Source organism: Drosophila simulans, chromosome 3R (assembly GCF_016746395.2).
Source record: "Drosophila simulans strain w501 chromosome 3R, Prin_Dsim_3.1, whole genome shotgun sequence".
Classification (NCBI taxonomy): Eukaryota; Metazoa; Arthropoda; class Insecta; order Diptera; family Drosophilidae; genus Drosophila; species Drosophila simulans.
In genome coordinates, this window is record NC_052523.2 from 1,580,927 (window position 1) to 1,605,579 (window position 24,653).

The 24,653-nt window shown below is 45.2% G+C and overlaps 1 protein-coding gene across 1 annotated transcript; it reads right to left on the reverse strand.

The window, feature by feature from the left end:
- Positions 1-11,713: 11,713 nt before the first annotated feature.
- LOC27206454 (centrosomal and chromosomal factor) lies at positions 11,714-14,697 on the reverse strand. Its single transcript, XM_039296007.2, has one exon. The coding sequence runs from the start codon at positions 13,600-13,602 to the stop codon at positions 11,947-11,949; it is 1,656 nt and encodes a 551-aa protein (XP_039151941.1). The 5' UTR covers positions 13,603-14,697; the 3' UTR covers positions 11,714-11,946.
- Positions 14,698-24,653: the final 9,956 nt, after the last annotated feature.

Consider the following 24,653-nt stretch of genomic DNA (forward strand, 5'->3'; position numbering starts at 1 on the left):
TTTTCGCCGGCATGCGTAATTTGATGATCTGAAGCTGGGCGAAACTACAATTAATCGTTAGAAAAATGCCATAAATTAGATTACCCGGCGAAATGCGACGCAAGCTTTGCGCCGATTATCGCCAGTTCGAACAAAAATATAAGCTGCAGCACATAGCACACACATAAATGTAATCAGGGGTTTGTATAACTGGAGGCGAACAATGAGGCCATAATTTAAGGCATAATGGCCGAAATCCGACTGGGCCTGCACCGCACCGAGCAATTCCGAAAACGTTTTTGTAATTTAATAAATTATTTATGTACTCGATTCATTTGCCGGCTTGGCCGGCCTCAGTTCAACGTATCATTTTTATGATTATATTATATTGTTTTCCCGTGCCCAGATAATGCAATGCCTAAAAATATTTTTATTCTCTTGTTCGTTGGCATTCATTAGAGCCTGATTGTTGTGTGTGGTGCGTACGAGTATAGATTGGATTCATTCACTTTGGAAATAAGTCCAAAATTTGTGTGTTTTCGCAGTGGCCCGAACCGGTTTGGTCGGGAGGAGGGGATCGGATCCGCTCAAGAACACAGCCAACAAAGCCCCTTTTTTATGAGAGGCGCGCCATAAAGGCGAACAATAAACTTGCCACATAAAGCATTCATAATTTAATTATATAGACCCCACACACACAAAGGGGCTAATTCTTTAGAAAATAGCAGTTTTAATTTGATGTAATAGGTTTCGAGTGGAATATGTATCCGGCCGAGCAGAGTTGCCTCTATAAAGCAGGTGAAACAATGACTCCGAGATGTCAGCAATCTTTTTGATTGAGCTGCATTTTAACTTACGCTAAGTCTGAACAATGGGCTACTTGTTAGGCTTCAATTGCCATGTTGAGTTACAAAAGCTCGACTGCGATTGCCCTAATATTTTCAGTTAATGCCATTAGACTAAAGAAAAACGTAGTATGGGTGAAACACCTATGATCATTTCAGTACTATTATGCTATTAAGAGAGTCTAATATATTATGAACTCGTTGGTTCATCTGTTTCACTAGTACGTTCATTTATGTATAATTACCAGAGATCTATACAAATTGAGTTGGTTAGTGTAAGTTGTAGGATTTTGTAAATTGAGAAACCTACTCGCGATTAGGGAAATCCAACTCCGCATACATCACAACACCATGTCAAGTGATAGCCTCCCACTCAGCACGCCAATTTGAAGTGTAATACATACGTGACTGGCCAGATACTGTATCTGTATCTGGTGTTTCGGAGAACAAATAGCTCTGCAATCGTGTCACAAGGTTCGCTATCGCGGAATTCTTTCGCACCCATCTTTGCATGTGGTCAGCAGCTCGGCCCCACCCCCACACCCACCCCCACCCACCGGCATCCATAAGTCACGTCAATGGCCAGAATAGTGTCGATAATAACTCACGTGCTCCGGCCATCGGCCAGATAAGCTAAATCCAGCTGCGGATAGCTTCTTGCAGTGCAGGTAAATATTGTTTATGAATTCATTCACTCCCCCGGCGTTTCTCGATTTTCGTGCGCAGAGGAGCCAGCCGTGTGACGTGTGTGCTAATGCCGAGTTATTTATTAGTTTCGGGGGTGCCAAGTGTTGGCCAAACTCATTAGACTGGGCTCCAATATCGCGGGGAGTGCTGTGCTGATCGAGCGTCACGCGATTTTATTAACGCACTTAGGCGATCCCAACTGATCCAGAGACGTGAGCGATTTCGCTAATTTCGAGAAAGTCGTCGCGCGACGATAAAACTTATCGAACAGCTCGCTGTAAATAATTAAGTAAGCGTATTAATTGGTCTGAAATGAAGCAGTGAATCAGTGAAACAGCGAAACATTTGCATATTTCTAAAGAAATTCCATCTGAGCGAATGCGAATAACATCAATACCAGTGGACTGGTCTGGGTGGGGGAATGGCGCAATATTTGCTCATTGCAAAATCAATTAACGGTTTCAGGCAAATTGATATTAACGAGTTCTCGAAATAACAACTCAAATAAAACCCCAGCGCGCTATATGGACATGCCAAACTGGAAAATCACGAGACGGGTCGGGACGGGACATCAAAATCAGAGCCTGGAGGGAGTCGCCGAGTCACGCAGGTCCGTCGCCGCCATAGGCAAATACACATGCGAGGAAATAACATAATGGAAACGAAAACAAACGGCGTTAATAATAGCTAAAATGCTTTTAATTAAGTGCAAATGCCAGATTAACGATTACAAGAAAAACACGTTCCATTAAAGCCAACGCAAACACACTCGGATAATGACACATGGCCAGATTTGACACGAAATTGGCTCCAGCTCCGGGGATGGAATGGAAGTGTGAGTTTTGCATTCGAGCGAATCGAACCGCAGTCCGGGGAATCGTGACAAGATGATGCTAATCCGATAGCAATCGGACTCGCTCCCCGGATCGTGTTGTAATTGTTGACGCCGCCGAACTTGATTTGATTAACATTTCTACTCTTCCAGCGCTCCGCTTGCATCGACAGATACCGACCCGGACAGCTCTTTTAACTGGAATATCGGGTTAGAAAATAACGCTCGAAGATAGGTGACGATTAGTTGGAAATGTACAAATACATATAATAAATCAGCTGATCAGAACTTGGACTTCCACCAAAATGATACGCTATTTTACATGCACTACCAGTGCGGTTCTCATTGGTCGTAAATTGATGTACTATATCTTTCCTCTAACAAAACATACTGACTGGAAAAATATACCTCGTTTCGAAGGCTACAAAAAGCAGCCATAAAATAGCTTGACATGAAATTTCTAGGATTTCTAGTGTACTAAATTTATGTGCTGGCATCGAGAATACCTATAAATCATGCTATAATAGCTGTCTTCGATAAATTGAAATCATTAAAAGCGGATTATCAGCTCGCGATGGGAAAGTTTGTGAAACGGAGCGCGAGAACTCGGGTCTCAAAATCCACGAGCTGCGTTCGAGCTATCTGGATCATGTGCTTGGACTTCAAATACTTAGCTACTACCTAAGCTACCTGGGCACCATCTGGACGGACGCCTTTGTCCAGTCAATCAGCAATCGATTCAGCGGAGCTGCCGCGTTCCTTAATTACCAAAATCCGGCACTGTGGAGCGTTACGCATTCGTACTCGCCGGACCCATCCGAATGAAAGAAATCTTAATTAACGCATAAACAATTAACGCGTATCTCATTATGTTCTGTTTCGGCAATCTATCTAACTTCTGTCCGTCTCTGCTCGTCTTTTTTAGCCATTAAGGTGGCTCAGTTCTTCAGTGTATCATCGTTATTGTTATTTTTTGGGTCGGCGAACCACCACCATTCATAAATGATTAACGTGGCCGAAGTGCAATTAACATTGCAAACTGGGCCCAGTCACGAGGCGGCAGGGGATGAGGGGAAGAAGACCTGCACCCGGACCTCCTCACAGATACTTTTCACATTTCCCGCTTTATCGGCCGATAATCAAAAACAACGCAACAAAAACTGAGACTTCAGGGGGCCATAAAAGCCATATAATACTCGTAATAATAATAATAATAATACTTGTGCCCACATGGTCCGCTGTCTGCGCGAGAGCGCTTAATTTTATTTCGTTTCCCATTTTTTTACTGCTCGAATTTGGCCATATAAACATTTTTGTGACGCGCGGTAATTACGCTGAAAAACTCATTTGACGGGTCGCCCATTCAGTCGCCGTGTAATAAATCTCTCGATGTGTATAATTTGGTCGTAGATACAAGCGATAGCTGGGTGCACTTTTTGGTGTTTACACAAAGAGAAAAAAGCGGGGAGTGTTGTACGGATGTTTGGAAGTTCAAACTAAGCAATGTTCAAAGTATAATTTATGTGTAAAATCAATTTAAGCCTAAGCATAAGTATTAGTTTATCAAAGAAAGCAAAGCACAAGTATGTGAAGTATCTACTAACTTGGGCATAGTCGTATAAGAATAAGAGTGGTAGATTTAATAGTGTTAATTATCACCAAATATTAGTTTTTTGCCGTGTATCTCTGGCACAACAGGCGACTGAGCAATGAAGATGGCATGGACTCGGGCATGGGGAGGAGTGTCTAGGATGTGGATTGGATCGGTGCGTCTCAGTTGGGATCTGCTGGTTTCCAGGCCTCTAAGCTGCCCGCAGGCAGTCGGAAAAGGGAGAGGGCCGGCCATTAAGTGGAATGCCTGGCCTGCAATCATTACTCATCCGAGGCTCTAGGGTTTCCTCGCCTTCGACTATTGTCAATGGCAAAACAATGAACAGGCGGCCGGCAAACAAATGCAGCGCAATTAGCGGGGGGCAAACGGCAGATAGCATACAGCAGATACAGCCGAGATACAGATATGGCACAGCCATCAGATACAGAAACAGACACAGATGCAAACTATGTGTATGTATACATGTGAGAAAGTATCTCTAAGTATATGCCACAATTTATGGCTTCCTACACAGGCACAGTGTGGCCCCAAAAAAAGCAAATATGTATATGACAAGTCATAAATGCCTCAACCTCATGGACGCAGTTACAGCAAAAGCAACAGCAACACAAGCAGATACAAATACGAATACGAATACAGATACTTTTGTTGTTGCGCAGGCCATAAAAAGACACAAAAATCGACTGACACATCGCTCAATAAACATAAATTATAATTTATTTAACTTTTGCACTTTGTTTCATTTAATTCTCAATGCTCGTTTCCAATTCGAATGGGATTCGTTTGTTTATTATTTGTCTGCTTTGGTTTCGTCGGACTCATTTTATTCGGCGGAAATTCAATGAAAAATTCAAGGAAAAGCATTTTCAGCGCGCTGGCTCATTAAAAGACGCGCCACGCACAACTATTTGAAATATTTTAATTATTTTCCACTCGCACACACACGGGCCGTGTGTATTTGCGATTTCGTGGGCGTAGCAGGTTATTTCGAATTATTTTTAAAGCGATTTTAATTGCCTCGCCTGAGACCAATTGACGTCTGTTTTGGGGAACTGCTGCAACTTGCCCCATCATCTGAGCCCGGATGATTGTGAAAAGCACTTCACCGCGGTGTTGAGTTCAGTCCGCCTCGCTTGAATTATGAGCCCTGGAAATCCACATTTGAAACATGAGCCCCGTGAGTGCTGATAGTGTGGCACAAATAGCAGGGGGGGTGGGTGGTGAATAGCTGGGCCGAAGGCCGCGCAACAATGACAAATACGTGAGGTGATATTTCATGCCACCATTTCCATGGAGGGAAGTGTGTTCCCGGGCGAAGTCCCTTCCCTTGATCACAGTTACAAACCCCCATGCCAGCAAAACGCACTCGAGTTTATTCAAGTTGCTCAAATTAATATTCAATTAATTTGCATTTTTATTGTGTTCGGTTCAGTTGTTCTTTGGGTTTTTCTTACGCATGCAGCCCAGTATTATTATAATTCCTTTATATCCATAATATGCTACAAATTTATTCCGCTCTACAGCTTTACATCGCTATATTATATATTTATAAGTTGCTTTTTTTCGGTTTTCCATTCGTTCGGGTATGGATCTAAATAATTTACATGAAAGTTGTTTGGCTCAATCGGAACTGAAACGTTAATATCGTCCATTAGAGGCTATGATGTGAGTTGTTTGGGTGCCTACAACATATCATAATTAATGCAAATGTTCAGCTGTGTTGTGCAAAAAGTGGCTAGTCATCCCGTTGGAGTATGTAGTTGGATTTCGTACATTATTCAAAGTACGATGCGCAATAATTATGAATAAAACTACTATCACATTGAAACACACATATGTATGATACCTGCCGGGAAACAATAATAGTCGCTCATTGTTATTAAATATCTACACACGCAAGGCGAAAACTGAGGCAACTTAAGTCCGATCATAATGCCACGAAATTGTGCTCTAACTTAACAAATTTGCCTGGCTTGGAGAGTCGATGTCTTGGCAGTTTGGGCAGATTATATCCTATGCTAACCATATACTTTGCGGCGGCCAAAAGAAGCGGATGTAATGGGGACTTCCAGTGAATTGAGTGGCAAGTAGTTGTGTTCACAGCAGAGTAAATATACATAGAGCTACATATGTGTGAAAACTGTTGTCCCTTCACATTCATAAGTAATCGGATTTTGCAGCTACGGCTATAGCCATCCCCACCAAATATCGGATGGATTGCATATTTATTACGGTACATATTTAATTTGCTGATGGCCTAGATAGTGGTTACGCTGCGGCACAGGCGAATATGGTAAGGTATGCTATATAGATCTTTGTATCAATTTGTTTAGCTGGCTAATTTCGCTTACTCGCTCGCTTTTGTTTTTGTTTCGGATTTCGATTTCGATTGGTTTGTTGTAAGTCACAATACGGTTGGCTAATGCAAGTTTATGTACTTAGTGTAGTTAAATATATAATGGTATTCGTACGTGTGTGCTGGCAGCTCGTTCCCCATTTATTTGGGTCCGTTCGTGTCTCGTCTGGAGACCCAGTTTCGAGTGGAGTGGAGTGGAGTGAAGTGGAGTTTAACTACCCAGACACGTCGAATGGCTTCTTCCCCCGAACCACTTCCCCCCTGTATTTACAATCTCAATCTGAGCCGACTCACGAGGCTTACCATCTAATTCATAGCTTCAACTGCTACATTGTCTTTCGAGTTGGTTTACCTAATAGTTTTCCTTATGTACCGCTCCTCCCGCCCTGCACTTCCAATGGAAATCAAGGCGGAACAGTGCGTTTCGAAATGAAATGAGAAGAAAACGAATAGTTTAATTACAGGGTATACCAAGTTGGTATCGGCGGGCTGGCCGATGGCTGCTGTAGGGGCGTTTTACTTGGAGCTCGCAGCAATGGCCGGCCAGTAAAGCGGCCCTACAGCCTTGAAACGCACTGTACCGAGGTGGCGCTGCACTTAGGCAGCTCTAAGCGTTAATGCTTTTAATTGTTTTCTGTGTGTGTAAGTGCTTTTGAGTTGTTTATCTTTAGATATTTTGCGCTAGCTAACTAGTTTTACACGTTGTCATGTTTGCTTGTCGCTTGGCCAAGTCTAAAGTTTGTAGTTCAAGTTGGCTTTCGTGTTCCATAGGCTTAATGCCGCTTGAAAGCCATTTGACCTTCCTCTCTGTTGCCAACTGCCAACTGCCTACTCCCCCTCCCCCTGCTCTCTTGGCCAGTTCGAAGGCGGCCAAGTGATTTGGCTGCGGCTCGCAATGACTTTTTTAGCTACTTCTGGGCCAGCCAAAAGCTTTCACAATTGCGCTAAAATGGAGGTTTAGGCGGGATTATGTGAGCCACAATATGGAATTAGAAATCAATGACAAATCGCTTTTGACATCATCCAGTCCGCTGACTCAGCGCAATTCAGCCAAAGTCTAGCAACTAAGCGGGGATGGAAAGATTCGAAATTCCCATTTTGTGAGCTTAATTATTTATAGTTTGGTAAGCTGTTTTTGGGGCTTGGCATTTGCATATTTCCGCGCACAACAATTCGTATAATTTCGTATTTAGCTTGTAGTCCGCGGGGGGAAGTGGCGAGAGCGGGTCAATTAAGTGCCATTAATTTGCCTTTTTAATTAATAATTTATTTTTTAATTTATTTAAAGCCGCTGCTCAAATCCCGCCGTCTATCTCACTCCGCGCTGCGCATTCATGCATATAAATAATGCTAATTAGTTACAGCTACCGCCTGACAATTTAATACATACGTATATGTTTGCATTCGTTTTTATCTGATCTGTTATATTTTTAATTAAAGCTTATTAATACTGTCGCTGGCGGACCTCCCCAACTCCCTTCCTTCCTTTCCATCATCATTTGGCATAAATAGGTATGTATGCATATACATATATTTACTTTTACACTTAAATTATGACTGTAGCTATCAGCGCGCTGGGAAACAGGCATGATAATTACCGAAAGCCTAGAAAATATTTAAATGACTTTTTTCTGTATTTCCCTCCTCTTTCTGCTTGTGCCCGCTAAAAATGTTTTAATTATGTCAGAAATGATGTAGCGCGCTTGCCAGCAGATTGAGTTTGACCCAAAAAAGCGAGCAAAACGACAAGGTATAAAAACGCGATGACGACAAAACCGGTTGCCCGGCTCTGAAATCGGAGTCCGCGGGGTCTCCGAAGCATCTGATGCCTGAAGTCTGGGAGTGGAGTGGACTGGAGTGCAGTGGAGTGGAGTGGTGTGGAGTCTCCTCCATTCTATCAGCTTTATGACCAGCCTCAACGCGAGTGTCCTCCGCCTTTTCCCATTTTTTTTTGCTTCTTTTGTGGCTGCCACTTAGCCCCCTGCCACGCCCACCAGCGCCCCCGCCCACGAACCAGACAATGTTTGGTTAGACAGCTTCCGACGCTGTGTTTCTGCCCCGAATTATTTTATATTTATTTTCGGCGCTTGACAACCGTCGACGCCGCTTCCACTTGGTTTTGGGTTACTCTTTTTATGCCCGGCGTGGACTTCGCTTGATGCGCTTTGCGTCATTTCGGTTCGAGCAGCTTGGTTACTTTTGTGTGGCAGTGGCAGTACGAGTGGAATTTAAAAATAAACCACTCTTGCAACTGGGTGATTCTGTTTTTCATGCCTTTTATTTGCATTTGTTTTTCCTCCGCCGCTTCGGTTTATGTATAACTCGGCTTTTTGTTTGCACTGCCGGCCATTATTGGGTTTATTTATCCGTTGATGACTTTTAAATGGCAGCTGTTTCCCGCTCGACGGCAAACAAAAAAAAAACACTTCTACATAAAGTCAATTAGAGGAGAAAACCTTTTAGTTGACCTATCCCGCTCCAAAAGGCCTGCATTCGGTCGGACTAAGCGGCTAATCGAATATGGACATCGGAACTCGCGTTTCGCAGCGCCGAGTCAATTGAGTCACCTGCTAACTCCTAAGTGGAATTCATTCGAATTGTTTTCTAAGTTCTAATTAAATCTTTATGTGGGAATCGCTGATAAGGAAATCGAGGCTCCCGACTATAACAATCCATTTGCGAGTTAAAGTGGCCCTACGTAATTATAGTATGCAATGGCAATTAAGTATGCCCCTATTACTAATCTGTACTGAAATTGTACCCATGTGCAACATGGACGTAGTCCGAATTTGTTGAAAAACTAACTGGAAAATCTAGGCGGGTACCACAATCCCTGCAGTAAGATAATCCACAAAAAAACACAAAACTAACAGCCCTCGAAGTTACCACTTGATCACTGAGCTCATTTTCAGGCCAGGGGAAATGTGTCGAGTAACGAAAGCACTCAAGTTTGGCACTCGAGGGACCGGCCATTATCTGCGATGCCCACACATGGAACCGTAATCAAATCAGATGCGAGTGTGAATCCAAAGTGCAGCTTAGTAATGCCAGACGAGACGAGACGATCCGAGCTGAGCGGCACCTGCCTAACGCGGCAACGGGGCGGATGAGTGACGACAATGGCGATGACCTCGCATTCGAATTGGGGCGGTGGGGCCGGGGGTTAGAGGGGCCATCACTCACCCAGGCGCATGCAAATGGCCCCAGCAGCTGATAGTTGATTGCTCAAACGAAATGAAAACAAACAACCGACGCTGTCAGCTGGAGCTGGATGGGATCTCTAGTATATTTTAATTACACTTGTGTGAATGCCGCCGGCAGCAATTGAAATATTTTTCCGTCTCTAATCTACGACCAATTTAATATGAATTGAATAAGTGAATAGATGGATCCCGCGGAGAGTGCGGCACCATTCAGGAAGCAGTGCCTTGTTTAGATTGGGCGTGCAGGCGGGACTACTTTCTATGGAAAGTGGCCAGTGGAGAGTGATTTCTAAGGTTTCTTGCCACAGATGCTATGCTCTTGAATGGGCTTCCACGAAGGATGGAGAAATACAAATGTGCTCAGAATCAGATTCATTTATAAATGTGTTTAAGGTTACTAAGCAATTCACAGCAGATGAATAAAAGTGGCGCTCCCCTATATGTTTTTCCCAAGGAAATGGCTCGTATGTTGAGTAAGTTATGGATTCATATGTGGTCTGGCCATTTCTTCGACTATCCAAACTGGTCCCACAAATTCCTGCAATGGTTCCGTCGTTCTCCAATTGGACCTGACGTCTTTCCTTGCTGAATCTCGAGTGGATTGCGACCGCATGGTCGTGGAGTAGAGTCGAACTTGTTTGGATGTAGGGCAGCCTAAAGCGGCCAGATGAGTCAGTGCCGGTTCCCCGGCAGCGGATGTCGTTCGTTTCAGTTGAAAACTCTTTTTTTGGCTTAATTAATTCGACGATTGGCTTAATGGCGCGCTGAATCCTCAGCGGGTTTTCCTGCCCATGCATAAATTAATCAGCTATTTGCTTCCCGGAACCCAGCAATTCCCATGGAACCGCGCCAATCGCCTCGCCGTGCAATCAATAATGAAAGCACACACTTTCCCGAGGGACCTTGGGGCCGAGCTAAAACAATTTCAGCTGATAACATCTCGCGTTTCCTGGCCACTCGAAACCATTAGATTTTGCTGCGTTTTCAACTAGCAACAAAGACTAAATGTGGAGCCTAAGCATTGAATTGTGCGGAAAGTAGGGGAAATTCAAGCAGAGCCACAGGCAAAGGCAGTTTCATTATACTGCTGTAACGAATAAACTTCGAGAATGCTGGTCTTTGAAAGTAAGTACAGTGAGGCGCTGGTGGCGTGAACAAGAACGTATTTGAACTTCTAATCGGAAACAAAGGCAAACAAGCGAAATAAACAGACGTCGTGGAACACATATATGTACATAAGGTGGAGATGAACATCTTTCGATATCATAGTGTGTCAAATATTTGTTATTTGATCTAAGTATAAGATTTTAAGAGTGAAATTTCAAGCCATATATCCGAGACCTGCATGTTTTCGAAATTCGTCTCAGCTCAACGGTTCGCCATTAGCGAGGGACCCCTGTGCGCCGAGGTCACCCCAACCCGCTGCCCGGTCCTCCATCAATGACAATAATCAATCACGGCTCACCGCAGCGGAGGAGACCATGGGGCGGAGCAGAATGAGGGAACGAAGGGAGCGAAGATGAAAATCGAATCAAGGCGAACAGAAAGAGGAGTCGGTGCGGTGGTGGGAAGTGTGAAAAGTTGGCCACAAAAGCCGACGGCAAGGGGAGTTTTCCTCGCCGCGGCCAAATCACTTGAACTATGCTTTTCTCGCTCGCTACGTTAATTGAAAACACAATTTACTTAATTTTTGCATATCTCGCTTCAAATTACGTTGCATAATTTTGAATAATTTTTATTCGTATTTTTGTGTTGCTTTTTTCTGCTTTACTCTTCTCTCTCCATCGTTCGGTAATAATTTTGCTTTCATATTTTCGTATTCTTTCGGTAAATGGTTGTTGTAACATTTTGTTGATTTGTAATTAAATATGCGTATGTGTAACTTTTAGCAATTGTTTGGTTGGATGTTGCTGCCGTTGTTGTTGCAGTTGTTGTTGTTGCAGTTGTTATTGTTTATGTTGTTGGCTTACACAGAGCGGTTGCTGTTGTTTCTTGTTGTTTGTTTAATTTAAATTAAATTAATTACTAAAATTATTTTATAACAAATATCACTACAATAGTTTGCATTTTTTTGTTGTTTGTTTTTGTATCGTTTATCAATTACTACCATTACTAAAAGAAAAAAAGATCGCTCATTTCCTCTTTTCTCACCGTCGGACAACAATTTCTCATAGCAGCTAGACAGAATTTAGTTTCATCTCTTAATATTTTTAGAGTTAATTACTTTTGATTCTAAAAGCTTTGAGGGGTGTGTATATATAGTACTGTTTAGGGGAGGATCTATTGGTTATTCCTTGAGGCGGCTATTTCATCGACGCGTACTTGGTAGGCGCCTGTCTCATGTGTTGCAAGTTGCTTTTGCTGCTGCTGTTGCTGTTGCTGCTGCTGATGTTGCCGTTGTCCTGGTTGCTGCTGCTGCTGCTGGTGCTGCATCACACGTTGTAGCAGGAGATCTGCGGCAGGTGCTGGAATGTGGGCGTGGCCGCCACCGCCGTGGCCGCCGAACTGAACGGCACAAACGAGGTCTGGCCGGCAGCAGCGGCGGCGGCTGCCAAGTTGAGCGAGGCGGCCGCCGCGTACGGGTGCATCCGCTGAGACCGCAAGTACTGGCGGTACTTTCCGCTCAGCTTGTCGGTGGCCGTGTTCACTGCTCCCGTCGCCCCCGCACCGCTCACCGCCCCGCCTCCGCCCACCGACGCCGACCCGCCCGTGGCCGCTCCGGCGGTGGGCGTGGCCGAGTAGAGGCGCATGGGATTGGTGTCAGGGCCGGCCTGATAATTGCTAGGAACTGTGGCCATCGGCGAGCGGTCCATCAGCATGGACGTCGCGTCCCACGGCGGCGGAGGCAGGCAGTGTTGCTGTTGCTGCTGTGGCTGCTGCTGTTGCACCTGCGACTGCTGCAGCTTCCCCGAGGCGACCGCCGTCTGTCCGTAGCTGCCGGAGATCATGGCGTCCCGCTTGCCGCCCCCTGCCCCGCCGCCACTGCCCTTGGCCGCATAGTGGCTGTGGGGATGCAGCATGTGGTGGGGCGTGAGGGCGGTGCGGGCGGCCAGCGCAGCCAGCTGATCCCACTGGCCGGCGGCTGCGGCGGCTATCGAGGCCTGTGCCGCAGCTGCTGCCGCTGAGTTGGCTGCATGGCTCTGGCTCTGACTTTGGCTTTGGCGTTGGCTTTGGTTGCTGCTGGCACGTTGCTGCTGCTGCTGCTGTTGCTGCTGCTGCTGCTGGTGCTGCTGCTGCTGCTGGCGGACCAGACTAGACTGTTGCTGCGGATAGTGGGCCTGCTGCGACATCTGCGACATTTGCTGGTGTTGCTGCCGCAGTTGCTGCTGTTGCTGTTGGTAGCGTTGCTGCTGTTGTTGCTGCTGCTGGGCACTCGTGGCCGCCCGGGCTCCACGTCGCGCGGCACTACTGCTGGGCGCCGTGGCCACCGCCGCACCGCTTCCGCCTCCGCCCAGGGCCGCTCCGCTGCTCAGCGAACTGCTGCTCACCGCCCGCGCGGTCGCATGCATGTTGTTCACGAACGGGCTGCGCCGCTGCGACTCCATCTTGCGGAAGTAGCACGGGTGGATCATCAGCAGGGGCTCCACCCTCTGGCCCGCCGGCGGCTTGGGCTGGTTGGGCAGCTCGTACTCCACGCTGCAGTCCACGTGCAGCGGGATGCTGTAGTCCTTCTGCGGCGATGGAGCGGGCGCTGCGTTGCTGTTGCTGCTGGCAGTCTGTTGCTGCTGCTGCTGTTGTTGCTGTTGTTGTTGTTGTCTGCTGTTGGCAACGGCGGCGGCGACCTGCGTTTGGGTCGCCGCCGCATGGCTGTGGCGCGAGTTGCTGCTGCTGCTGGTGTTGGCGGGCTGGTGGTGATGGCGGTGGTGTTGCTGCTGCTGCTGCTGTTGGAGCAACTGCTGCTGGTGGGCAGCCACGGCGGCGTGGTACATGTGTTGCTGCTGCTGCTGGTGGTGATGCTGCTGCTGCGTCTGGCTGTGCTGCTGCTGTTGCTGCTGCTGCTGCTGTTGCTGCTGCAGGGCGGACAGGGCCGACATGCCGTGCGACAGGGACGACATGTCGTAGTTGGCATAACAGGCGGCCATCGTCATTGCTGTTTTCAGGGGCTCTTTTAGCTTTTGCTCTCGTTTCGGTAACACAGAATTCGCTTTTGGTTTGCTTATTTACTTTGATTTAGATTTTTAGCATTTTGCGGGCGTTTTTCGCTTTCTTCACTTTCGAAAAAATTCACTTTTGTGGTTTTATTGGCACTGGTAATCCAAAAAGAGCGGCTAACGGTAAATTTGCCGCTGCAGGTAATCCGTGAGTTGGTTGTTGCTTTTGTTTTTGTTTTTGTGTTTTGAGATAGGAGGAACCTTAATCCATATGTGTGTTTGCTTTGCTTTGGAATTCGCTTTAACCCGTATAATATTAGCTGCTGTTCGCGTGTTTAACTTTGTTTCGTTACGTTTATTGTATATTTATTAGCGTTTTAATCAGTCTTTGTTTGGTTTTACATAAATGCAGCGAACAGTTGGAGCTGCTGGGTGAGTGTGAGTGCGAGTGGGTGCGCGTGTCGGGGTGAGTGAACAATCCACGTGTGTTTTCAGTCTTTTTGCCCGTTTTCGCTGGCTAACTTAACCGTTGCTTCTTAGCTACTCCTTGTCTTCTTTTCATTCGGTTATGTTCTGTTCTGTTCTTTTCTCGCGGGGGTGAGTTCGCGGAGTAGGTAACTTGTTAGTTCTATGCGCAATAGAACTGCCGAACGAACGTCTCATCCACTCCGAAGAAAAACGCGATCTGAATTGTAGTTTCTGTTTTGTAGTTTTGCTGCCGCCGCTTGCTTCTCTGCCGCTGTCTCTGCCGACGTTTGTAAGCGCAGCGAGTTTGCTGAATACGGAGCGCGCACGAAAAACAGCTGTTGGCCAGACGCCTACGCCTGTGTGTAGGCTTTGCTTTTCTTGTTTTTGTTGATTGTCAGGCCGATTTGCTTAGTTTTCGTATCACAATTGGCCACAGTTGCGTTTCTTTTTTGGCTTTAACTGCGTGTTCACCTTCGACGCGACGTTGACTCTTCTTAACTCTCTTCTTCGTTAATTACGTGCCATAGACCACGCTATATCTCTTCCGATGTCCGCACGAATCGAGCTCTTTGAAGCGACTGACTCGAAACGTCGACTTCGCTCCATTCTGCCGACGCCTACCTGCTGTTCGGCACAGCTGATGTTCCGTGACGTATTCAGCACACACACAGTCGCAGGAGACGAGCGCAGAGGCATTGTTATTGTTGCCTTCCTATATATGTTGCATTCAATGGCCGCTCTCTCTCGCTCTCCCTGTCTCTCTCTGTGACCGCTCTGTGCGTGCGTGTGTGTGTGTGGTACACATTCAGCCATGTTACTACACGGCGGCCATCTTTACAACTGCTTTGGTCGAGACAGAGAGAGACGGAGAGGCGAGAAAAGAGCGAGAGAGCGCACATTATTTTGTAATACGATTTCTTTAACAGTTTTAGTGCTTTAATTTTTTACGGCAAACGCTTTTTTGGGAGCAGCTTTATGGGGTCGTAAAAGCAGATGGGCTCTAAAGGGGTTAACTGCGAGTTGAGAGCTAATTGAGTCGCACTAAAAACGAGGAGTTGAATAAATCTATCAGCATCACCTGGTTCAAATGGGAATGGGTTCTTTTTTACTTATATATTTCTGAGCACTTTGGTACATCGCTGAAAATTAAAACCCATATAATATCAACAGAAGCAGAATAAATATGATCTGCACACAATTGCCACAAAATCCTCTGCAACGCACCTTCGAACACACCTATGTACATAGTTCCTAAATATAACAATACAACAAATACCCCAAGAACCTCTCCGGTTTTGGAATACGAAAGCTAAACTGCGCACTGAGAGCCTTTCTGCAGGCCAAAAAAGGAAAACGAATTGCAAAAACTCAAACAGACAGCGATATTAAACATTTCTGCACTAAAAAATGGGCAATTTAAGTCAGGAAAGGGCACTGTCTCGCTCGCACACACACAGCGAGAGAGCGAGAGAGAGTGAGAAAGCGGCTGGGAATTACACACATTGTAATAAATAAGGAAGGTCGTTGCCATAGCAGCCGCCGTTGGCGTCGTTTTTTTCCCCCCATTTTGTTGTTGCTGCGAGAGAGTGGCTCGCTCTGTGGGGCTCATTCAGCAACTGCTGATAACAAATCAGCTGTTTTGTTGTTTGGGGAGGTGTGTCCGCGTGCGAGTGTGTTGGTGAGTCTGTCTGTCTCTCTTGGTACATATTTTTTGTTTTTTTTTTTCTCAAAGCATATGTTTGTTGGAATCGCTGTTGCAGCTGTTGTTGTTGTGGGACTGGAAGTTGTTGCTGTCAAGTTGCCATTGCATTTGAGTGTTGTTGCTAGTCGATGTGCAAGTAAAACGAAAACCCATGTGGCGGATTGGCATTGAAGCATATCTTTTAATTCAAAAAGTAAAAGTAATGCTGCTAAATTTCTACTAAAATACTAATAATTCGTATTATGTGCCAATTATTCTAAGAAATAAACGGTGTATGCATACAAGATAATTGATACTATTGTTGATAGCCTTAATTATTTCCTGCCTTCCTACTGTTGTTTCCATGGTTTTGTTAATGATTTGTCTTCATTGCATCTGTGATTGTGGATGCTTTTGGGAGTCTGGTTTGGGTTAATATTGCCACCATGGTGCTGTAGCTTTGTGGCCACTTCTATGATGTTGTTGCTGCTGCTTTTAAGCCTTTTCTTCACTGGTGGTGCTTCCGCCGTATTATTTGTATGGCTTTTGGATGTGATGTTGCTGTTGCTGCCAGCTTTGCACTCGTGCCTCCCTTTGTGTGCTTATTTCTGCTCTGTTGTATGCTGTGCAGCTTTTTGCTGCCTTTAGTTGCTTTCTGGCTTTATGTTGCTGCCGTGATGTTGCTGCTTGCGTGCTTAATGACGAGTCGGCCGCATTACAGTTTGATTACGGGCCGCCAATTTGGAAATTACCGAACTGCTCGAATTAGCGGACCAGTCGCTCTGCTGGTGAGCCTATGGCTCAACCCCAACCCAAGCGAACGGCCAGAACGAACGAAATTGGCCAAGAGGGGCAACAGACAAAACGACAACTGCCACGACGACGACAATGCCAGAAGTGGCATAGAAAACTACGAAATTAGAAATTCCAGACAGATAATGGTTTACTCAAGTGGGGTTGGTTGAATGCAGATTAAAGGAGGCGTTGAAATGCCTTAAAATGCGCCCTTTATGTTTTCAAAACTGCTCAAAATACTATTCATTTTCGTTAAATTGCAAATATAACTTGTAAGTATAAATTCTAGTGATAGGATAAGGTTATAGTTATCATAGTTAATGCAGTCCCGTATCGTAAACCATGGACAGAGTGAGTTTCTTTGTATCGGGACTACGATCGACTATCGCACTCGGGAGCAGTGAAATGTATAATTTGTATTATTTTAGGGCAGCTCTATGATAACATTCAGGATGCTTGTTTGTCCCCAGGTCATTCCTTTGATCGTCAGTTTTGGGATCTGGCATTCACTCATTAAATCGGTCCAGCCCACATTTCCTGTTCCTCTAATCTCTGTCATCGTCTCCTTTTATATTTGCCTGGTGCATCGCCCTGCTGCCCGGACTGCCTTCTTTTCTTCCCTTCTGGCATATCGAATCCATAACTCAACTGCCTTTCTCCTGCTGAAGTCCAAGTCACGGTCCTCCCGATCCGTTCTCCCCGGCCCGGTCGGCCTGTACGGTGAAACCTGTTTGCATTATTAAGTAACCGCTAGGCCGGCAACTGATCCCGACTGCGACCGGTTGCGCTGCATGGCTTCTTCCCAAGAAGACTGTGTTCTGTGTTTCGTCGCTTCTATTCCCCGACGTCTGCACGAAACTTTCGTTTTTTATACCCGCTACTCGCTGGGGGTTAGGGGTATATGCCATTCTAAAAACTACACTTGGCCGCAGAATTCTTTGTTTGGTTTTCTCATTGAAATCCTAGTATAGGTACACTTACAGGCAAAATCTGTGACGTTCGTAATCCTACCATATGTCACTATGATTCAATAAGAACGTAAAATAAAACAAGTTCTATACATAAATAAATTACTGAAAGAAAACGAGAATGGAAATTTAATTACTTATAACGTGCTAGTAGGTGTTTGAAAAAATCCTTTCTAAGACCCAAGGATGAACCTTTTTGAGGCATCTGTGTGTAGGGTATCTCTTGATCGAGCAGAGCGATTAGGCAGCCCATTTCTGTGTGTCCCTCTTGCTCCCTCCGCTGCAGTTGGCTGTCTGTTTGTCTGGTCCGCTTGTTAATTCGAAATAAAAACAGGAAAATTTACTTTACAATCTGTGCTAAAATCGTAAATTTTTAGCCGGCTCAGGGGAGCGGCAGTTGCTGTGCCATGGCTGTTCCACGTCCAGTTCCGCAGGTAAGACGACGCTGCCGACGAGGCAGGCCAAGAGGCACGGCGCAGCCCGGCGAGGTAGGCTAATCCGCTTGGGCATGACAACGATGACTATTTGTTCTGGGCCCGGATCTCATGCCTCCCGCCCTCCCCTCCTCCTACGACCATCCTGTTCTGTTCTTTTCTGTTTGCGGTTCCACGTACTCTCGTACTCTCGAATTCTCGGGCCGTGCCTAGTTGTTATCTCTTCTTATTTAATTTTGGCTGCCATTGCCGGAGTTGCTGTGCTGTCGCCGTCTAATCTCCACGGCAATATCATCACGAACGCTGGCTACCCGGCTCACCAGCTCACCAGCTCAGCAGCTCCTCGGTGCAAGAGCCTGCCCGTTGATTGATGCGTTTCCCATTCGGAATTTATGCCATGGACCATTTTGGGCAAGCGCTAAGCAATTCATTTTTTTCCGGCCAGCGGTCCTTGTTTCCCTCTGATGCGTGCACCTCAGTCCGTTCAGCGTTGCCCGCTCGACCGCTTTACCGCCAAACAAGCTGGATTTTGAAGAAGAATGCATTTCAAACTGTTGCAAACTTTTGTCTATTGTATTAATGTGGTCAAGTCATAAAATTTCCAAAACATCGATAATTGTTCAAACCACTCTTTTCAAACCACTCTTTGTGTATCTCAAGCTATTCTGCTGGTAGTTAATGTGAAAGCGATTTCAAAATTCGCCTCCCTATGTATTTCTTAGATATATCTTCTGTTAGAAAGTATCTTATTGCCTGGTTACCATGTATCTTCTTTAAATTCTTCAATAATCATACTGTATGCCTAGAGCTGGCAGCCGCAACTCCATTTCGCTTCATGACTCACAGCGTGCTTAATAGATCTCAGTGGGCATCACTGATCGGATCCCCTCCAGCTGCAATCAGCCTGATCGGCGAGCGATACTCTGCCAGGAACAGCAGCAGCGCGGCAGCAACATCCACCGCAGCAACAGGCACATCGGCAACATCCACTGCGCAACAGCAGCAGCACCATCAGGAGCGTCCTCAGACATGGACTTCGGATGGCAATGGCGATGGAGATGGCGATGGGGACGGCGTGCACGTCGAGTGAATCTAAATTGCTAAATACCTTTTTATGGTTGCTGGCAGTCGCACTGCGGAGCTTCGGTTTAAGATTTTAAAATGTACGAGTATCTTGGTATCGCCGGCTTTCGCAGAAGCGATCCATAGTTGCTTCATAATGTATTGTGTGCATTTTGATTTTCCCTGAAAGCGAACGGCCCGCTCATTCCTGTGATTCATCATGGCATCATGGGCTGTTGCCGCTTTTGGAAGCTGCTCCTTCGGCATGTTTTTAATAGCCCTTCGGGAATTATTCATTTCCATTGTCTCGCTGCCGTCCAATTTCGATTGCCATCGAGTTATAAACAATTTCAATTATTTTTCCCGTCTCCTTTTCCGTCGCTCGAAATTATGCAACTAATTGCCGGGAATGCGGAGCATTTGACTCCCGAAACGATGCGTTCCCTTTCTCGTCTCCAGTTGGCAGTCAGCTGGCAAATGCATAATTAACCTGACCTTTGATCGCCGGAAGGGATGGCCAAAAGAAGGGAACTCAAACGGGGTTGGCCCAGGGTTCGAGAAATTGCAGTTATACGATTTGGAATTTTATTATAGTTCTCTTGTTTCTGGGAGGATGGATTCCTCTGCTTTTTCTACCGCTTATTTCTCGTATCATGTTTTTTATTGGAAATGCTATTAAACGAATTCCGCTGAAATACTTTTGATGAACCGGACACCGGAATGTCGTTCAAGTTGGGGTTTTCAAAAACAAAGCAACATACTGCGAGGCAAAAACCTAAAGCGACCACTTCGGCAAGCAATTATAGTTATGTCTCTGGGCATTTCAGGAATTCCACGTATAAATACCATATATTCAATCCAGTTGCCTTTTGAGCCAGCCAAAAATGATCTTCAAATTTGTCGGCGGGCCAATTTGCAGATCGTAATCACAAGCCCGGGGAAGAAGACTTCGTCATAACGGTTTCGATAATGGGTTTCAGATGGACGTTTTTTAATAGGCACTTTACGAAGTGGTTAGTTTTTTATTTACTGTTCATTATTATATAGATGAATTCGGAATGACGTGGTTTCATTTTATTATTACGAAAGTATTTCTAATTGTCTTACCAAGAAGTCTAAAATATGAATTAGGCTGGTTTCCATGCTTCAGTCTTCCCTTTACTGAAATCTGAATCGCCCTTTGATGTCTGCCCCAAATAAATTCGCGTTGCCAATGGTTTATGCCAGTCGTGATAACACTACAAAGCCCCATTATCCTAGCCCCTCTCCAAATGAATAAAGTGCAAACAGAAATGCACGCGATTTCAGAGCCCGAAGCGCCGTTCTGAGTTAGGGCCACTTAAGAGCATATATTTTAAATAATTCCCAAAATAATAACAGATTCACTTAAACACTCCAAACACTCCCCAGTCTGTTGGCAGTATAATATAGCCAGCCTTTTACAACAATTACGATATTCTTACGCAGAGGCGATAAAAAATGTTAAAAATAAAGAAAATAAGAGAACGTTGTCTTGAAAATGCCGCCGGCGGAAACTGGCGAAAAAAACCATCAAAAGCGTACATCAGGTCTTGCCTCATAAGGGTGCTCCACGGATCCAATTAGTAAGCAATTTATATGCACTTTGTTTGTGGTGAGGGTATGACGGTAGACTTTATTTTCGTTTCGGATTGAAAAAGAATAGGGGAGCCCTTATCTGGATAAACTAACTAATGGGTATTGCTTTGCGAAGTCCTGAATCATGTATGTATGTATTGTAATTTAGCATTTATTATTCAGAACATGGTCATTCTCTGAGCTAAAGGTGTACTTTGCTTAGGAACAAGCTATTAACTGTAGGGACATTTTTCAAAGGACTAGGGGCCACCCTGTATTTTTTATATCCCTATAATTAAGGTTCAGTTTTCGAGTTTAATAAGATTAGAGCACAGAAACAGAGGGTTGTGTTAAATGTGATGCATTCAAAAGCAGATTCCGAGCCGGAAGGAATCCTTATTGATCGGTCCGACGAAAACTGGTTCTAAAGTGCATCATAATAGAAAAGGGGAAAACGTGTTTAATAAGTTTTGGCACGATTAACGCCTTTATATTAAGAGAAAATAATTCATTGCTCGCGTAAAAATCAAAGTAACGTAAGGATCCCATTTCGCTTAACATGCTCTGCCTTTGATGTCCTAAACGCCCAAGAATATGAACAAATACCCCTGCCTGATTCCAGGTATTTATAATATTAAATTTCGTAAGAGCATTCCCTCTTCCCCCTTCGCATTTTTGTCGATTTTGGCATTGCAATTTCTTCCACTTGGGCAACACATTTTCGAGACATTTAATATGCTGCGACTCAAAGTTTCCCGGTTGAGCTGCATTTGGCCAATTTGATTGCAGTTTCGAGTTCCAGTTATTAAATACTCGCGGGCGGAAGCGGGAAGGGGTATGGAATAGCGGGTGCTGGGGCAGGGAACCCTCTCCTCGGTTGACATATGGGGGTTGTTTTGCCGCCCTTGCCCTCGTGTCCATATCCATATTTAGTTGCCGCCGATGCGGGCGCAATACATTTAAACAAATTGTTTTCGTTCTTGCTTAGCTTGGATATCGTTATGAGGGCAGCACCTGTCGACCAAATCACACTCGCAAAAACTAGTATCATTTCATAAAAATATAACACTTTATACTAGTACTATTCGAACCACACGTTAGTATTGTACTTTTTAGCTAAACACTTAAGTGGTGTGTGTTAACTTTTGTTTTGCCTTTCCTGGTGGCTAACACAGTGCCTGTTGAAAATGTAATAACTCATCTGAAGGAGGCTCTTGGGTATTCCTCCCTACTAGATTTACAATTTCTCTGCGTGCACCTCCAATGCAAACGTACAAAACGCTCTCTGCAGATGGTGCGCTCGTTTGGCCAAAGTATCCAAGGGATTACAGGCTGTGGATGAAATGTATCTGGCAGCGCCTGCGTCTCGCCTGGCACGCTATAATTTAGCATAAATTGTCCATGCTGTCGAGATTAATGTATCTAATGACCTGATTTGCTGATTTACAGTAATTTCCAGCTTATGGCGCGCCGGAGAATCGCCGACAAACACACACACGGAGCGGTTTTCACATGTTGGTTCTTAGTTTCACCCTAGCTACCTGCAGATACATTTTGTTTGCGGCCGCTTTCCAGGAAGTGTGCGCCAGATACACGAAAGATACGGCTGCGAATCGCTCGTCCCGCATCCGCATTTGAATGCGAGATGAGAGATCCACGAATCTCGGGGATACAAGTATCTGCGATACCCTCTGCTTGGCCTCTCCTGCGGAAATGAATTTCCAGCCATTAATCATGCGGCCAATAGGAGGAATTTTATGGCTTGCTCCTCCGATGGCCAAGCACTTCTTCGGGCTTTTCTGGCCTAATGATGGGTTTGCTAAAGGGATTGAGCACCAGGTCTCTGGGTCTGTGAGATAGAAAAGTGGTAATTTCAGATTTTGTTCTTGCTTACCCAGTTTTAGTGCGCGTTTTCCACTAGCCTTCGACGTGAAAGTAGTTGGAGTTGTTAAAAGGGAGAGATGATTTAGAGGTGTCCTTGCTTTATAGGTTTCTAACTGAATTCATCTGCACGAATCACTAAATACTGGTGATTAGTTAAGGCAGTTACCCTCATTTTATGCCCAATATTTATTAGTGACGAAGGTGTAGTGAGTCCTGGGTTGAAATGCATCCTCTTAATGAGGCAAGGTATGCTATCAACATAATTGGGGCATATCGAACAGGATAAGTGGATTTCTTGAATCATTTCTTAGGCTTAGTCAGCGCACCAGCCACAATTTGGCGCTCAATCAGTCGGCTTCATTCGCATTCCCGCTGCACATTCAAGCGGCAAGGGGGGAAGAAGGGGGCGTGCCGGGGCTGGATCTCCGCTTACAGAGACCCCAATCCCAAGTGAACCAAATCGAATCGAATCGCATCGAGTGGAAACGAAACGAATGGAAATCGAATGAAAATGGGAATAAAACTCATTGCACGGCCACTTGAGACGCCTTGAAACGCCTTTGACGGCTGTTGGTCGACAGCCCAGATCGAGATAGTGCACTGAAAAAAACACTCGGGAATGAATAGCATTTGAGATTAATTCGAAAGTAGTATCTATACATTTGAATGGTAATGGTATGTTGTCTTACTACACTATATATCTGAACAATAACTTGAGCTAAAAACGGTTCCTTTGCAGCGTAGATTTCACAGTGTAACAATCCGAATTTAATTCTATCTTTTTCGCACCCCGCCCGACCCTCCGCCCCGTCACTCACTTCCTGTGCTGATCCAATAACAAATCGATGGCGGCGATAATTTCCACACGCAGCTGCTGCCGCTGAGCTGCATCTATTTATCTTGCCACCCTTTCCAGGTCCGAGTTCCCCCATATGCGAACGGGTATCTCGCTTTTTCTTGCCATTTATGTATTAAGCCCTTGAGTGCGATATTGCGGCTCAAGTGCGACGGCGGGGAAGCCTTGAGCTTTTCATTTCGCGAGCGGAAATAAAACATAAAAGTAACTCTTGGATGTTTAATGATAAAGTTTGCCCCCCTTTTTCATCCTTCCCTTCATCTTTTCCCTTCAACCCCCAACGCCCTGCCCGCAGTCGAGTGTGTGTTTGGCATTGTTCATCGCTGCCACGCCCCTTGCCCTGCCGCCCTCGGGCACGGGATTGTGCGTTTTTGCACGCTCAGCAAAAAAAACAGGAATGAACAACAAAGAAAATAAGGAGCGAAAAACAAAACGGGAATTGTTGAAAGGGAAAAACGCATTAATTACGCTTTTTCAGCATAAAAAGCAGAAATCGAATCGAACGGATATGCCCGGGGTGGTTTGGGCTGGGTATTACATTTATTGCCGCTGCTGTTCCCAAAGGATACTCCCAGGACACCCAGTGCCGATCCATTCGGGCTGGTTTACCGCTTGATTATGCGCACTCCATGGATAATTTCTGGGCGGTTCCAGAAACTATTTCAGGAACTCTGGCCAGCTGACACGCTCCATTAGGTGGCTCGGCTATAGGTACGTCGACTGGGAAGGGGAAGTGGAAGTGGAAGGACGGACCGGAAGTGAGTAAATGAGAGTCGACAGTTTTCAAATTAACCGATGCAATGACAAACGCCAGGGCAACCAAACAAACCGACAAACTATCAAGCACAAACTGTCGTAAAAGAAATGGAAACAGAGCAAGTGGAAGATGGTCATCATAGGCAACTCGACAACCGCAGATACTCGAAAAAGGACGACGTGGCAAGGTAAAATTGGAACCGTTACACCTGCTGCAAACGCAATAGAGCCGAATATTATGGCCGTTTTCGAATCAGTGGAGTTTTCGGGGTCAGCCTTCCATCTGTTAGCAATACTTCGAAGGTAAGCTAATTAAAATATGTAACGAATGCAGAAATGAATTCTTCACAAATTCAGTAGTATTGACGGCAGATTAGTGATTTTGAGATTCTTTTCTAACTCCTATTTCTATTTCTGCAGCCATCCTGTGCGAAGCCTGTACATAAATGCGTATACGAACATATACATTTATTCTTCTCATTAAATCTCACCAAGATTGTCTTTGGCATAAGAAATGTGTGTCTTGTATATTTTAATGTATTGCTAAT

Coding starts and splice junctions, on each gene's coding strand:
- LOC27206454 (XM_039296007.2), bottom strand. CDS start 13,602: ATGACGATGGCCGCCTGTTATGCCAACTACGACATGTCGTCCCTGTCG.